The 15,122-nt window shown below is 45.7% G+C and overlaps 3 protein-coding genes across 4 annotated transcripts; 1 reads left to right on the top strand and 2 right to left on the bottom strand.

Annotated features, from left to right (window-relative positions):
* Nucleotides 1–71: 71 nt before the first annotated feature.
* Nucleotides 72–7,192, bottom strand: sass6 (SAS-6 centriolar assembly protein). 2 transcript variants are annotated; one of them, XM_035412639.1, is made up of 18 exons: nt 6,966–7,192; nt 6,601–6,661; nt 6,243–6,322; nt 5,885–5,989; nt 5,625–5,796; nt 5,346–5,423; nt 4,944–5,063; nt 4,369–4,560; nt 4,085–4,279; nt 3,908–3,997; nt 3,143–3,322; nt 2,973–3,054; nt 2,362–2,498; nt 1,910–2,056; nt 1,422–1,522; nt 1,234–1,328; nt 980–1,078; nt 72–947 (listed from the first exon to the last, which is right to left on the bottom strand). In XM_035412639.1, the coding sequence occupies exons 1-17, from the start codon at nt 7,028–7,030 to the stop codon at nt 993–995; spliced, it is 1,986 nt and encodes a 661-aa protein (XP_035268530.1). In that variant the 5' UTR covers nt 7,031–7,192; the 3' UTR covers nt 72–947; nt 980–992. The 2 variants fall into 2 exon arrangements, with proteins under 2 accessions (XP_035268530.1, XP_035268529.1); XM_035412638.1 differs by having other exon boundaries at nt 72–1,078; nt 6,966–7,188.
* A 490-nt stretch (nt 7,193–7,682) lies between these two features.
* Nucleotides 7,683–11,528, top strand: trmt13 (tRNA methyltransferase 13 homolog). Its single transcript, XM_035412644.1, has 11 exons — nt 7,683–7,885; nt 8,089–8,138; nt 8,342–8,408; nt 8,652–8,711; nt 8,816–8,885; nt 9,107–9,213; nt 9,307–9,474; nt 9,618–9,696; nt 9,909–9,983; nt 10,142–10,583; nt 10,897–11,528. Exons 1-11 carry the CDS (start codon nt 7,751–7,753, stop codon nt 11,066–11,068), a joined length of 1,425 nt encoding a protein of 474 aa, XP_035268535.1. The 5' UTR covers nt 7,683–7,750; the 3' UTR covers nt 11,069–11,528.
* lrrc39 (leucine rich repeat containing 39) lies at nt 11,237–13,917 on the bottom strand. The gene is given in 9 exon segments (XM_035412645.1): nt 11,237–11,486; nt 11,648–11,793; nt 11,968–12,120; nt 12,309–12,454; nt 12,538–12,669; nt 13,017–13,049; nt 13,051–13,179; nt 13,344–13,450; nt 13,785–13,917. Coding segments are annotated over 9 exon segments (1,053 nt in total). The 3' UTR covers nt 11,237–11,412.
* Nucleotides 13,918–15,122: the final 1,205 nt, after the last annotated feature.

Raw genomic sequence — 15,122 nt, 5'->3', positions numbered from 1 at the left:
AGTTAGGACTGAATCTATGTGCTCCAGTTTTTCTATATTGAACAATCAGGAAAGCAGTAAGCATTCAAAAGTAAAATGTGACTCAAGTTTTTATTTTTTCCAAAAAGTTTACTTACATTTCTTGTGAATCGGTGCACAAATATACATATACACACACTGGTGTCATTGATTCATTTCACTAATGTCAGAACATATATACAATTTTTACACTGCAAAAACGATCAGTTTTTCTTAGGAAGAGGAATAAAGCCATGTCTAATTCCTTTTGAATAAAGCTCTAATAGTCAAGTTTTCCTCCACTTAGAACAGGATCAAACCTCGCAAACGCAGTCCTAAGTAATATCCAGTCATAAGTATCAGTACGTGTTCCATAATCGATGGGACATTGGCCCAGGTGTCGTCTGAACTTTGCGTAAACATGTTTGCCATAAGAACGAATGGAAATTGTAAACAGAAGGCAGCTTTTGTTGGAACCGACTTGTCATGCAAATATTTGCAGGAGCTGGGCCGTCGTTCGTTTAGAATCGTGGGCTTGCACTGTGGCTTTTGTGCACGCCCGAGTGCTCTGCAGGTTTGCCTCCTACGTATAACAGACATGTTAACAGGTTACATGACCAATCAAATCCAGCGATGTGCACGCACACACACACACCACGACAGCACCAATTGGTTTATGGCTTGTACATATAAGTGAATTTTTTCAAAATGTAAATATAAATGTTAAAGGTGCTTTTCAAACCAACCAAAACAATTTCATTGGGAAAACCGATCAAGCAGCAAAATGATTGAATAATCACTTTAAAAACACTTGTTTAATAATTTAAAAAACACTGCATACAATAAAAACATTTCTAGGACAGACAAGTGGTTTTGAGCAGTGGTAGATGGGGGGCAGATGGACAGAGACGCTGGCGGTTCCTGAGCAGCACGGGGGGGCCCAGCTGCAGGGCGGAGGGGGGGTGGGGGGGGCCAGCTGCAGGTCCTTCAGGCTCTCAGCCTGGGAAGTACGCAGAGGGGGCGGAGTGCAGCCCGGGCCTGGCAGGGGGTGCGGCCGCGTTCTGAGAAGTCTTAGAGATCTCTGCAGATCACAGGGTATTCACGCACGTTAGTATTAATCACAACTAACCCGCCAACTTTCCTACATTCAAGAATAAAAACGTCAGGGCGTTTGCTGGCTGACACTAGCTTCATTTGAGAGGGACACTGTTGAGTGGAGGAGTGCGGGTGACTGACCTCTGTTGAAGTGCATGTTGGGGAGAAGGCCGCGCAGAGCGATGCTGTCCTCTCGTCTCTCAAAGTACTTGGACTCCAGGCCTTGAGGCTCCCCGCTGGAAGGGGAGAAAGACAGGGGAACAATGGAAGCCCCGAATACTGCTGCACAGTGCTGGGCTAAGCAACGGTCGCCGGGGAGCGAGACTCACTTCTCTTTGTTGGAGGCGCGGGCGTGCTGCTCCGACGGACTGCCGTCCCTCGCCTCCACAGGGGACAGGCCGGGTTTGGCACTCATGGGGTTAAACTGGACCTGCGCGGGAGCCAAGGGGGACGAGGAATGAGGAAACGCGCCTGACGGGCCCATATTTCCACAATGTTCCGTGAGGAAATTAAATCTTTGTTCAGTGAATCGCTGTTTTAGTGCCATCTTATCTGTTCTAGCCTTCCCAGGGACCTCACCTTTACAGCGGTGCGGGTGCGCTGACTATTGTGCACTGTCCCTGACGGCTAAGCGCCATAAACAGACAAAAGGGAAGGTTTTCCATGACGTGCTACCATGAGCCTGCATGGCCAGCAGCGACACACAAACGAGCGGATTTGAGTATGGTAGCGTCAGGAGGAAGCAGGAGTGCGCTAGGGCGACACAGAGCAGATTTGTGGGCAGTGAGTAAGCAGACAGTGGAGGAGGAAGGCCTGCCTTGGGTCCGGGGCCCTGGTTGTGCAACGCGAAGACGGGTCGGCCGGCCGAGCTCACGCAGGACAGGGGGAAGGAAAGCTTGGAGTTTAGGGTGGAGGTGACGGGGTAACCCTGTCCCATACCGGAGGGAAAGGACCTATTATCAAGCTGAGAGAGAAATTTACAAAAGAAAAAAAAAAGAAGACAAAAATGATTTGGAACCCAATGGTTCTTCACACAAATCATTTGACACAAGGTCTGTATCAGTACACACTACACACCCAATCTACAGAAAGCAGAGAGAAAAATCATTCCTTCAAGTCATTCATTGATCATTTGGCAATACAAGCTTAATCATTTTAATCACAAGACATGCCGTAAATGAGGATATTGTATATCACAGGGCAGTAATGCTCCGCCTCGGAGAATCAGAGATGGTTCATAGCTACACCTGAAGCAGGAAGCAGACTTACCCCCATGTTAAGGGAAGGGTTCCCCATCCTGAGCCCTGCGGCTGAGGGAACCGCAGGGGGCGTTTCGACCGCCCCCAGGGCCTCCTGCTTCCTCATCAGCTGGTTCTCGTTCAGCTGCTTGTTCAGCCAGGTGATGACTGCGGTACCAAAAAAAGGAAAAGCTGCTAAGACCTGCACCACTGAATAAACCGCATTTGTAACGTTTGTAACTGCAGTTCTGGCCCCTTAATCTCAACAACAAATGCTTGCACGCAAAATGAAAACAAGTAGCACATGTGGCCTGCAGAGGATTCCGCGTTAGAAGAAAAAGCGTACACAGCACACGTGCCCCATGAAGTTCCTGTTTTAGCAAAGTTAAGCAAACCTCACACAAACCTCTTCATTGCATTTCAGTCTAAAAAGGATGACATCCACTACGTCTCGCTGCTCATGCCCATGGTTTATTTTGCGCTGCAGGATAAGCTATGGCACTGTCACAAGCTCAGAACACAACCCACATATCCCTGCCCGTGACACGTGCTGCCCAAGCAGCCCCCTATCAGCTGACTCCAAACATTCCACCTTATCCGTGTTTGTACTTTGTCTATGGTGCTAAAGGGCTCCTCACGCACCGTTCTCATTGGTCTTCAGCACCTCCCGGCTCTCGTCCAGCTTCTGGACCGTGGCCTCCAGCTGCTCCTGCAGTTTAGCCACCTGTGAGGGAGAGAGAGAGAGCGGGAGCGGCGTGAGACTCCCCCCTGGGCCGCGGGGCGGGGCTAGCCGGGCCGAGCGGAGGCCTCACCTCCTCCTCCCTGCTGCGGAGCTGCTGCCGCGTGTCCTGCAGCTCCTTCTGCTCCCGGCCGAGGCGCTCGGAGGTCTCCTGCAGCAGCTTCTCCTGCGACACCGTCACCGAGTTCTTCACCTTGATCTTCCCCACCAGCGCCTTGGCCTCGCTCTGCAGCTTCTTGATGATGCCGTTGGCCTGCGCACACCGTTAGCATGCCAAGGGTTAGCCCAAAAGCCAAACAAAAATAGCTATTTGCTAGCCTGTCAATTAACTTGCAGGCCTCCAGTCATACAGATGGGTATTTACAGAGGCAAGAGGAAACAAAAGGAAGTATGGACACCCAGTCATTCACGCAGGAGCAGGGCAACAGAAACTTTAAGCTTCCAAAGAGACTGCAACCAGTTCAATGCTCCAAGTTAGAATGCAAGGAGATGTCTCAAACATATGGTTTTAGTCAGGCAATCCAGGCCAGTTTTAAATGCTGTCACTAGGAGCACCAAAAGTTGTGTGATTAAATTGTCTTTTCCACAGGAAATCAGAGGCAGTTCAGTGTAATGCCACCCTGCGAATACAACGGAAGTAATCCCACTGCACTGATCACAAGTCTGGTCCCCAAACCGCAATACTTCACCAGCAGAAGACAGCAGCAGCGTATTTATGTCAGGCACACCCACCATATATAACCTTGCGCTGTACTAGCTGCATATTTCCCACTGACAGCACAAGACCGCATGAGTAAAACCAGCATCACAGTTCCCTGTTCCGCAGTAAAACACAAACCTTAATCAGCTCTTCTGACAGGGATTTCACTGTGGCTTCCAGTCTTCCTATTTGGACTTGCTTATTTTCGGCACTTCCTTCGACAGAGTGCTAAAAAAAAAAATAAGAGAAGGTGTTGCTATCTTGTACCACATTTCAGCCACGTTTAAAGCTAAAACACATGCGAGGCTGAAGCACCTTCTGCTCCTGAGTGGCCTCCAGCACCTCCTTGGTGCGGAGCACCAGCTGGTCCTTGTCCTTGATCTCCTGCTCCAGGACCGCCACCCGCGTCTGCAGCTGGTTGAGCTGCCTGTCCTTGTCGTGGCACTCCGAGTCCAGCGTGCCGTTCTCCCTCCTCAGGGACTGCACCTGCTGCTTGGCCCGGTGCGCCTCCTGCAGAGAGAGCCGTATTAGCGCTGTCTTAGCGCCGCGCGTGCGTGCGCCCAGCGGTCTGAACACCCCCAGGCCCAGGCCGCACTCACCTCCTCCAGCCCCGCCAGCTTGGCCTTCAGGTCCCGGATGGCGGACTCGCTCTTGTACTTGTGCTCGGTCAGCTCCCTGCTGGAGGACTCCAGCTCGGCCAGCCTGCTCTGCAGCTGCTGCGTGCTCTGCACGTGGGCCGACTCCACCTCCCTGCGCAGCTGCTCGCCCTGATGCTGCAGCTTCGTCTGGATCTGCGCAGGAAAAGGCGCGGTCCGTCACACACGAGCACACACACACGCATGTACACACACACACAGTGCTGACACTAACGTCGCCTCACCTGGGAATCAGTGAAGACAATTCCACAACATTTAAAACAAATGCAAATTGGTATCCACAAAGGCATTGTTGGTAAATGCAATATTGTTTGAGATGCAATGTCATTGTATTACATAGGATTTTACAAAACATTTGTTCATGAATGGGCAAATTTATTGGTTTGTTCAATCAGTTTAGGCATTGAATTAGAAACCTCAACATGCAAGAATAAGGGCCTTCATTTGAATACAGTTTGATTTACTTATGTCACATTGCACAGAAGCCCTGGTACAGTGAGCCTGCACAGCTGACATACCTCCAGGGCCTTCTCCCGCTCTGCTGTAAGCTCCTGACAGTGCTGGTTTGACAAGGCCGTTGTGTGAGAGGCCCACTCCGACCGCAGTCTGTCCAGCTCCCTGCTCTTCTCTGCCAGGGTCTACATTACATACAAGCAATAATGACATCTCGCACCACAACATCAGAAACACCTGCAGTGTGTATGACATTATATACAGTAAGCTGCCTTACCTGAAGTGTATACATTGGTATGCTGCTATATCTGCAGTGTGTAAATTTTAGTATACTGCTACAACTACAGAGTGCATTTTAGCATGCTGCTATACCTGCTGTGTGTACATGTCAGTATACAGCTATACTTGCAGTGTGTATACCTTTGTACTGCTACACCTACAGTGTGCATGTTAGTATACTACTATACCTGCTGTGTGTAGCTGAGCTGTCTGGTCAAATCCTCCTCTGTCCTCTTCAGCTTCTGTTCCAGCAGCCTCTTCTCTTCCTGTTAGACAGAGACAATTAGATCAAGACGTAATGTGATTCGATGATTAATAAAATGATTGCTTGCACTGCTTTTACAGTTGGCAATGCATCAAATGCTGAAACAGTCAGACTGCACAGACACCAATCAATAATTTTACAGGATAGCATGCCTTCACTGTAACTCAGCACAGGGAAGGAAGATACTTGATATTTTACACACCTTAACACAAGACAGGCAGACGGCCAGGTATTTCTTAATCTCCAGGTCTGTGCCATGAAGAAGCTTGAGTGACAGGTGTGTGAGATGTTTAAATGCATTGGTCTCTACTATATTCAGGCTGGCAGGGCTATGGTCTAATACTGACGATGGAGAGGACAGCTGCAGCAAAAACCTGCATTGGAACAAAAAACAGGTTAGACAGTGCAATAATACGGTCTGTTTTTGTGACATGGTAATAACAGACACTATTCGCTACTCACCTTGGGTAGTCCTTGTCTTGTTCTGAAATGCATTGGTTTAACAAGTCTATAAACTTCTGTGGAAAGGCTGAGAAATCCACCAGTAGACCCTGTTGGACTTTCAAGCTGTAAATATGAGAAGAAACGTTCTTACCATCACGATTATCTCTACCATTTTTGTTATGTTACTCTTGTACCAAATGAATCCGTTATTGTTTCAACATAGTAAAGCACTGTAAGTTCTGGAAAGCAGAGCTACATTCATAACGTGACATACCATAAGGACTTTTACTTTGTAGTGGGTGTTTACCAGTACGTTTGCAACGAAACTTGAGAATTATTTACTGATTTATCACGCTAGAAACTCATAACCGAATACCTTTGGAAATCCTCTTCTGAAATGGCAAGGTTGTAGAGAAAATATGGGTCGGAATCGTCTGTCAACCGCACGACTAAATCCTGTCAATCAAAATCCACAAAAACGGTAAGGTGCAGGGAAAATGCTATTCGCTTGCAGCCTATGAAGTTATGCACCTTCAGTCAGCTATGCACATTTTTGTAAGTTATAACTGATGAGTTAAAAGTTCGCCCGTTAACTGTGATTAGCTAGATAGCCAGCAACAATACAAATCAGTGTATGCGTACACGTTGACGTTACAGCGTTTCAAGTAGTTGTTTGAAATTGGCTAGCATTTAAATTAAAAGAACAACTAGAAAGGTACCTTGTAAATACTCACCCTTTTATGTATCGGACTTGTAGTCAGTAGTAGTTCAATAATGACTCGGACGCTGGTACGCCTATAAAATAGCAAACTGTCATTGCCGTAGCTAGATAGCAAGCTACTGCAGTAGCATTGCTAACTTAGCCAACACAATTAGCCAGGAACATAGCCAGCGTTAACTAGATAGCCCAGCAGTGGCTAAGTTTTCAAGCCAACTAGACGGCTAACAAATATTTCTTAGTAGGTTAACTTGTAAATCCTTTTAACAATTCGTAAAACATCGACGATGACAAAACACTAGGCCGCCGACCGAACCAGTTAACACAACTAACTAGTTAGCAAGCTATTCAGTTAGCTAGGTGGCTATCCATCAAACTTACCGGTCTTCACAATCTTTACATTTCACTTGCACTTGTAAACTCTTGTTGAAAAGTGTTTCCGTCATGGTTGTCTCATATTCCAAATGATATAAAATGAAAATGCATTTATTCCCTTTGTTTAATTAATTTGGTATGCATCTATATCTGTTTTTGAACGGAACTCTCCAATTTCGAGTTTGGCGCTTCCCTCCCGCGAATGGCCGTTACAGAGAAGGTTGGAAATCCGGAAGTCAGGGAGGAGCTGCTGTACACAGTAAAGAAAGAATGAAAGAAACCTCTGCGACTGTTGCTATGCGGTAACTTGGCAACTGCACGCTCTCTTGGGCTGTCGCAGTGATTAGTGTTTGCCATTATTTATCCAGTTAGCAATTTAATTGCGAACAGAATCTAGCTACATTACATTACAGTAACAACTAGCAATAGCATTATTTCATGTGTAAAAAAACAATGTATCTTTAGATCGAGTGTTGTGTGAATATAAATTGTGTTTCACAAATGTGCGTCCATATTATGGCACAACTAGCTATTAATTTCCCGTTCTTTTCGACGCCGTACGTTTCCTTTTCAGACTCCCCACAATATTATCCAGTTCCATCAATGCTGTTGCCACAAGGGGGGGTATGTTGCACATGTTCACTGATCATTAAAACACGTAGCTGGCTCAGTGTTGAAGTTAAAGTCCGAAAATAGCCCATCCACGTAAAATAGCAATCTGTGGATGTGCGCAGACAGCGCAGCATTGACCAAAAAGTAAATGTGGACATGTTTATGACGTGAAAGGCAAGATGGCTGAAGAATCAGGGGATGGCGTGTCAGCCCCTCTACCGGGTAGATGCGGGTTTTACGTGGAAAGGAAGAGGCGATACTGCAAAATGGTAGTCGCATGTGGCAAAACGTTTTGCGGAGAGCATGCAAACGCGGTATGTATGAAGACAACTTCACTGTTGCCCGACCCCAGTGTTCCCCATGTGCCACAAGTTAGTAAACCTTGAAGAAATCTAGTCACCCAGTAAGTTATTGAGATAAAGCTACATGGACCCATTAAGCTATCACGATAACTGTGATAAACAGAATTTATAAGAAATGTTAGGATTATTCGCCAATCAATCTGTGTTTCCTGAAGGGTCAAGAAGACACCAGAAAACGTATCCCTTGTCCGCTGGATCCCAAGCAGTGAGTCTTTGTGTTTAATTAACTGACAGAAAGTGAAATTCGTAAGTTTAGTATTTTAGGTGCTCCCAGTTTGAGGTATGCAAACCGAAAGGTTTTGAATAAGATAGCAGTCCTGCTCTGGCGCAGGATGGTTAGGGTAACGAGTAGATCTGGGAACACCATTTCACTGTACTGCCATATGTGCATTTTTGCTGTTTCCACAGCACAGTATTTGAAGACTGCTTGGCGAAACATCTGAAGAAGTGCAACTCCAGAGAGAAGCCACAACCTGTAAGATTTTTACAGTACCTAGTCAATAAAATGGATTTGCTTGGATGTGCATGTTTGCATAGCTATGTATTTTGAATTTGAAATGATTTTATACCATAAATGAGTATTGTTTTTCTCACAATAACACTGCGGGCTCATAAGTGAACACAATTAAAGTTATTGATAGCTTTCCATCAACTTTAGATTGATCAGGATAGCCTGAGCTCTTATTTTGTCATTTACTTTACTGCTTTGAAAATGCAGGTGTATTATGTTAAAAATATCAATGCTGGACCAGAAGATGAGGATGGACCTGCAGATGAGGTAAGTGTAAATGTATAATGTCTCTTTCACAGTTCAGATTTCACAACATATTTTTCCAGGTGCGTTTATGAGTTCTAAATTGATTGAAGCATCTTAATATTTAGGTGCCCTTGGCTGATCGTGCCAAAGAAGAGTTAGACTCGTTGATTAAGAAACTGAAGAAAGCTGTGCATGGTAAGTGGGGCCAAACTGTAAACCGTAATGCTGTAAACTGTAGGGAAATCACTTTGCTTTCTGTCCCATTGTTTCTATGTTGGCACCAGGGCTTGATTGCTTTTGAGGTTCAACCTCTTGCACCAGGAAAGTAACCATTATGGATATGAACTGCTGCAGAATTTTAGCACGATTATAAAAACGTTCTGTCACACTGTTAACACCCTCCAAATTTCCAACAGGACTGAGCTGTAAACACGAGGAGAGAATACTGTCCCACCCTGCTCTTTGTGAAGCTCTGAGCGACCCCAAAAATGGAGACGTCGCCTTCAAACACCTAAAGCAGCAGGCATGTTACATTAGGCTCAGCATTCCGACAACTTTGTCTGCACCACGTTGATGCCAATACTGATTTTGACCGTTTTTGTTTTTTTTTCCCAAGGCCTCTCTCTTGGGGAATATGAAAGCCTTGGGCTTGCTGTCTACTGATAGGTGTTATGTGGAGTTTGGTGCAGGGAAAGGCAAGCTGTCCCACTGGATCAATGTCGCTCTGAGAGGGTCTGACAATGTCCATTTCCTGCTTGTGGAAAGGTCCACTACTCGTTTTAAGGTGTGACCTGTTTTTATGAGAATATTTTAACTGGTGGGAGCAAATACGCTGTGTCTAAAATGTGTGAGCAGACTGAAGCCTGTATATTTTCTGTGTGGTCTCCTTTGTGGACTGAATGATGATTTCTGTGGTTGTTTTTACAGGTAGATGGCAAGAACAGGAGTACTGACTCTGCTAACACGTTTGAAAGGCTACAAGTGGATATTCAGCATCTTAGTTTACGTAAGTCAGGGATAATTTTCAATATCTTTGTAAGAATTAAAATATAACATGTAAACAGAATCCAAATTCAAGTGCAATAAAATCCATATTTATTAAAAGAAACATTCCACAAAAAGAGCAAGAGATAATTTTCCTAGACATATCACTGTCTCAGGCTGTTGGAATTTTACACTCTGTCCCACTTTTGATCTCAGTTTTGTGTTGGTTTTAAGGTAAAGTCCCCTTACTGTGTGAGAAGGGGCTCCCTGTCATTGGGGTGGGCAAGCACCTGTGTGGGGCAGCAACAGGTAAGGCTGAGCAACATTGTGTAACCCACCTCCAACTAAATGTAAAAAATGTGATTTGAGACATTCCCCCTCCCCCCCTAATAACAGGTATCACCAGGCTTTCACTGTTCACCTTTACTGTTCTTTGTTTTGTGCTTGTTGTTCTCTGCGTGTATCAGACCTGGCTTTGAGGTGCATGCTGGAGGGCCCTGGGGGGGACAGCGGAGATCACAGTGAACAGCCGCCCAGAAAGCGACAGAAGCGGGAGCAGCAGGGCGAGAGGCTGGGAGAGGACGCAGAGCCTGCCCCGGCCCCAGAGCCTGCCCCCACCCCCGCCGCAGACGTGGGGAAGGAGCTGGCAGTGTCTGGGCTGGCCATCGCTCTGTGCTGTCACCACCGCTGTGACTGGAGGCACTACGTGGGGAAAGAGTTCTTCAGGGAGCGAGGGCTGGGCGCGTCGGAGTTCACCGCGCTCCAGCGCATGTCCAGCTGGGCCACCTGCGGCCTGAGGAAGGCTACTGGCCGCAGTGACGGGGCCCCACCACCAGGGGACGGCAGCGAGCAGTGGGAAGAGGAAGACCATGAGCATGCAGATGACTCCATACCAAGCGGCCTAGACGGGTGAGCCTAGGTCTTCAAAGCCTTTGCTGAGAAGCTAGTCAATGAGAGCTAAAAGATATATGTTTGTGTTCTGGAGTGGAAAATAAGCAATTTAATGCCTCTATGTGCCTTCGTGTACATGCATGCTAGTTTGTGTCCTCTCATAGTAATGGAAGGGTGATGGGACACAGTGGTGGGGAAAAAAGAATCAACCTGTTTTTTTTTATATTTCAGGTTGTCTATCTTTTCCCTTTTAATTTTTTATTAAAAACCATTTCCCCCTTATGTATTCATGTCCTTTAACTCTGGGACCCTGTCCCTGTGCACCCCTCAGGCTCGTGTCCGCTGAGGACCGTGAGCACGTGGGGCGTCTGTGCAAGCTGCTGATCGACTACGGCCGGGTGGACTTCCTGCGGCGGAAAGGCTTCCGCGCCGGCCTGCAGTACTACACCAGCAGGGACGTCTCCTTGGAGAACGTGCTGCTGACGGCTGTGCCCACCGGGTGAAGAAGCGCAGCAGGAACATACGGGCACAGGACAACTGCCATGGGCACACTCTGCACATCAAGCAAACATGGCACCGCAGCACCCCCAGTGGCCAGTGGCACAAAGTGCGCTTCCCGGTTTGCACGTTGAAGGACTTGCTGTTAGTTAATAAACGACCAGTCAAAAAGATCCATTGCATTAAAGAGTTTACTTGACTCCACATGGCGGACAAGACGCAGTTGACAGGAGGCAGTGGCAGGACTCAGTTGACAGGAAGCAGAAGACAGGAAGAGGTAGACAGACGTAATGGACAGGACTCTTAACAGGAAGCAGTAGATAGACGAAAGCCAACATGGAGAGCTGTGTCAGAGTGCTGCTTCTGTCCCCGGTACAGCTGGGATGGTCACAGTTAATATTGAAGTGTAATTTGTTGGGGGTTCTGAAAAACATGCAGAAATAAAATCTTAATGAAAACTGTTTACAGATGTGTGAGGATTACTGATTATTAAAGTTACTTTGCAGGATGTACTGTTTATTCAAATTAATATTCAGATGTTGCGACCCCTCGATGTGCCAAATGAACATTAAGCACAGCATAACCTCTCTTTCTGGCTTCTTGGATGTAGGTATGCATGAATTCTCGGCCAAACATCTCTCTGTCGTCCTCTTCCTCATCTTCCTCCGACGTTCTCAGGTCTGGTAGAGACACGTCTAATGTGAGTGGGTTGTCTCTGAAATTCACAAACCTGTGGGTGCAATGTGGTTCACAGTTTTTAATGAAAGAATCATCAAAGTGGTCATATTGTTACTTGATATTGATTTTCCTGTTTGAGGAACAACCTTTATCAACAACAGCTTAACTGGAATCTTCAGTTAAGATTCCTAACCCCGCCCTCCACATTTTGGCAACCTGAGTCTACCTGAGATTATCCATGCCTTCCATTAAAGCGGGAATGTCGCGCAGTTTGTTTCTGCTAAGCACCAGCGTGTCCAGGCTACGCATGCGGCTGATGTTGTCGGGCAGGTACTCCAGCTCGTTCCTCTGCAGCCACAAGGTGTGCAGCTTCTCCATTCTGCACGGAACAAGGAAACAAATTCGAGTCACAAAGGCTGGGAGGGTGGGAAGCCGAATAAGAGCTTCACTGTTCTTGTGCGCCTGTCAGGTTTTAACAATGGGTGTGTTTGTTTTTTTTGTTTCCGTAAGCTCCCTCCCAGCTCAGTGCCGGTGTCTCAGCCCTGTAACTGTAACCTGTTCCCATACCTGTGGATGTCTTCTGGCAAGCTTTGGATCTTGTTCCCTCCCATATCGAGCCACTCCAGTGCAGGCAGACTGAGAATGCTTTCTGGGATGGTGGTGAACTGGTTCATGGAGAGATCCAAATGGTACAGTTTCTTGAGGTTGCTTAGCTAAAGATAAGGAAAGGCGAGAGTGACTACCAAAGGCCTAACGAGCTGAAGGAACACAACATGAGACCAGGCCAGACTGGCACCTGGGTTGGGAGTTCATCCAGGTCACAGTTGAAGGCCAGCTCCAGCTTCTCCAGGTTTTCACAGCAGCCCAGCTCCCCAGGAACTTCGCTCACCCTATTGTAGCTCACGAGCAACTCCCTCAGTCTGGTCAGCTGACCTGTAGGGCAGGGTACGGGTATACATGAAGCAGCTGTGAAGTTTTGTTTTCTCAGGAGCTGTTTGTGAGATCAACTCTTTTAATGATGAAACAACTCATTTATGTAGTTCTGTTTCTGTCAATGCTGAATAGATATATGTGTAAAGCCTATATGTGTTTTCCTTGGTATAACTGAATTGTTTACTTACTTTATGTAAGGTCATGTGAATGCATGTGTGTGAGGGTGCAAAACCACAGATTGTTTTTATGGCATATTAATGAATTTGAGCCTCAAACCCTGCTGCAGTCTGGCATGTTTGCTGTGGCTTTTTTTACAAAAAAGTGACAAAGCCTCTGCTGCACTGACCGAATCTCTTTGGGAATCTCTGTGATGGCAGTTTCGGGACAGGTCCAGCACAATGAGATTCTGAAAACTGGAGATGAAGCGAGGGATCTTCTGCAGCCCTATCCGGTGCAGCTGCCATTCCTGGAGCTGGGGGAACTGCTTGAGGACTGGGGGGAGGGCCTGTTAAGAGACAGCCTGAGTATTCATGGGAAATGCTGTTCTATATCTCACAGACTGCCTGTATTACTGAATACAAGTGTACTACAAAATGCAGTTAAGAGACTAGATTGCTAAATGAAATGTACTTTAACAAGTGCTACTGTATTCAGGATAATATAAGGTACCTTCCATTCCTCTTTCTCTATCCGCAGGATAACCCTTCCCTCCTCTGTCACCACCTTCTCTCTGAGCTTAGCCAACGTGATGCGATCCTCCCAAGAATGATGCAAGCCTATGACTAACGTGGAACTGTAAGTTAGTTTTGTTGTTTCATCAAAGCAGAGCAAATCATCATGGATTGTCAGATATAATAAGCATTTTCTTTGAAATACCAGTATCTTCTAAATACTGAGACAAGGGGAACAATAACTTTAAACTGAAAAACACATCTGAATGGAAAGTGCGTACATTAAGGCATAAATTTAACGCCAACATATTTAACCTTCAAGGTGTGCTTATGTGCAATACCTACAGAATCCAGCCCAGACTACTTTCAAAAGTGATTCACATCATATTTGGATAAATGCATATCTGATTTCTTAGACCGAATTCACTAAATGCAGCACATCACCTGCCAACAGAAGGCTTGTTCTTGAGCTCTTGAGCTTTCTGCTGGTCATCCCTGCTCTTCTTTATCCTGCCCTCCCAAAGAGCCTTGATGGAGTTCACTGCCCCACAGCACACCACCACCCCAGTCATGGTGACCCCAGACCACCCCACAGCTGCAGCGTCACACACTCGCTTCACACACTGATCTCAGCAGCGCGTGTCACCTGCTCCTTCCTGTATGGCAGAAAGACAGGCAAAACAGACCCAGCCAAGAGGACCTTTATTTATAGTAGAGGCTAACAGTCCTCTCTCCATGCTCATAGAGTTCAGACTCTCACGAGTCTGAGTGCTGAGTTACACCTCTTTCTTTTACATATTCTCTAAGTAAGACTCAGATTTTGTAACTAAAAATAAGAAAATACTATTGTAGCCAACAGCATAATGGTATACACATAAATAATGCAATGACTATAAAATTTACATTTTCTAAAAATGTTCCTTTATTGTTTAAATGCACTGCAAACAATAGCTTGTGCTCACCCTTCTCACACCACAGGAACTTCATCCACAGCTGCAAAGCGTGTCTCTCTCAGTAGATCAGCCCTCTTTGTTCACCCCTTTCATACACTTGAATTCATTCCAGTATTAAACCATAACTCTGTTTCTTCACAAATTTCCTTCACTTTTTATGCAAGGTGTTGATGGAATTGTACTGTTTTCTGTGTAAAAACTAGTGTCGTATATTAGCCAGGACACTTTCTGTCTGTCAGCGGTGCTCTATAATGAAACGTACCCTTGGTCGGAGGCTAATTTTGGCCCTGGGCAGAACACTGGGAATAGCAAAGGTCACATGCTGTGCTGTCTCCTGATGTGTGCTGCCAACACACCACCAGGGACGGCACACAGGCATGATGCAAAATTGTACAAAATGAAGACCTTTAAAATTCGCATTCAGTTGTGAATGATGAAGTAGAGTTTAAGAATGCTTCTATTAACATTCTTTTTAAATAAAGGTTTACGTTTTGTGCACTCTTTCCCTAAATTTTGTACAAGTGTTCACTGGCAAATTATGAGTTCATAAGATTTCCCAACATCTTAATTAAAGATAATTAAAGATTGATCAATTTTGATGTTTTTATGTTCTGATAAATAATGCATGATAATGAGTGTTTAAAAAGGTGTATCATTATGTTAAAAAAATCTTTCACTATCTTTGACTGTATGAAGTACGAAATAATACCTTGTTTTTTATGTAAAAATAGAATGTGAAATTAAGAGGTAAACAAAGATTTTCAGTAATGGTAGATATTAGAGTAGATATTTGTTAAAATACAGCAAAATGAAACCAAAACCCT

Source organism: Anguilla anguilla, chromosome 4, assembly GCF_013347855.1.
Source record: "Anguilla anguilla isolate fAngAng1 chromosome 4, fAngAng1.pri, whole genome shotgun sequence".
NCBI classification, from domain to species: domain Eukaryota; kingdom Metazoa; phylum Chordata; class Actinopteri; order Anguilliformes; family Anguillidae; genus Anguilla; species Anguilla anguilla.
The sequence above is the reverse complement of the archived record's forward strand: the minus strand, read 5'-3'. Positions and strand labels throughout refer to the sequence as shown.

Excerpts from the sequence above, each read along its gene's own strand:
- sass6 (XM_035412639.1), bottom strand. The coding sequence starts at position 7,030 with ATGACGGAAACACTTTTCAACAAGAGTTTACAAGTGCAAGTGAAATGT. Across the intron at positions 4,561-4,943 it reads AGCGGGAGAAGGCCCTGGAG|ATCCAGACGAAGCTGCAGCA; the intron begins GTATGTCAGCTG and ends TTTCCTGCGCAG. Across the intron at positions 2,057-2,361 it reads ACCCTTCCCTTAACATGGGG|CTTGATAATAGGTCCTTTCC; the intron begins GTAAGTCTGCTT and ends TTTCTCTCTCAG.
- trmt13 (XM_035412644.1), top strand. The coding sequence starts at position 7,751 with ATGGCTGAAGAATCAGGGGATGGCGTGTCAGCCCCTCTACCGGGTAGA. Across the intron at positions 7,886-8,088 it reads GCGGAGAGCATGCAAACGCG|GGTCAAGAAGACACCAGAAA; the intron begins GTATGTATGAAG and ends TGTTTCCTGAAG. Across the intron at positions 9,984-10,141 it reads CCTGTGTGGGGCAGCAACAG|ACCTGGCTTTGAGGTGCATG; the intron begins GTAAGGCTGAGC and ends TGCGTGTATCAG.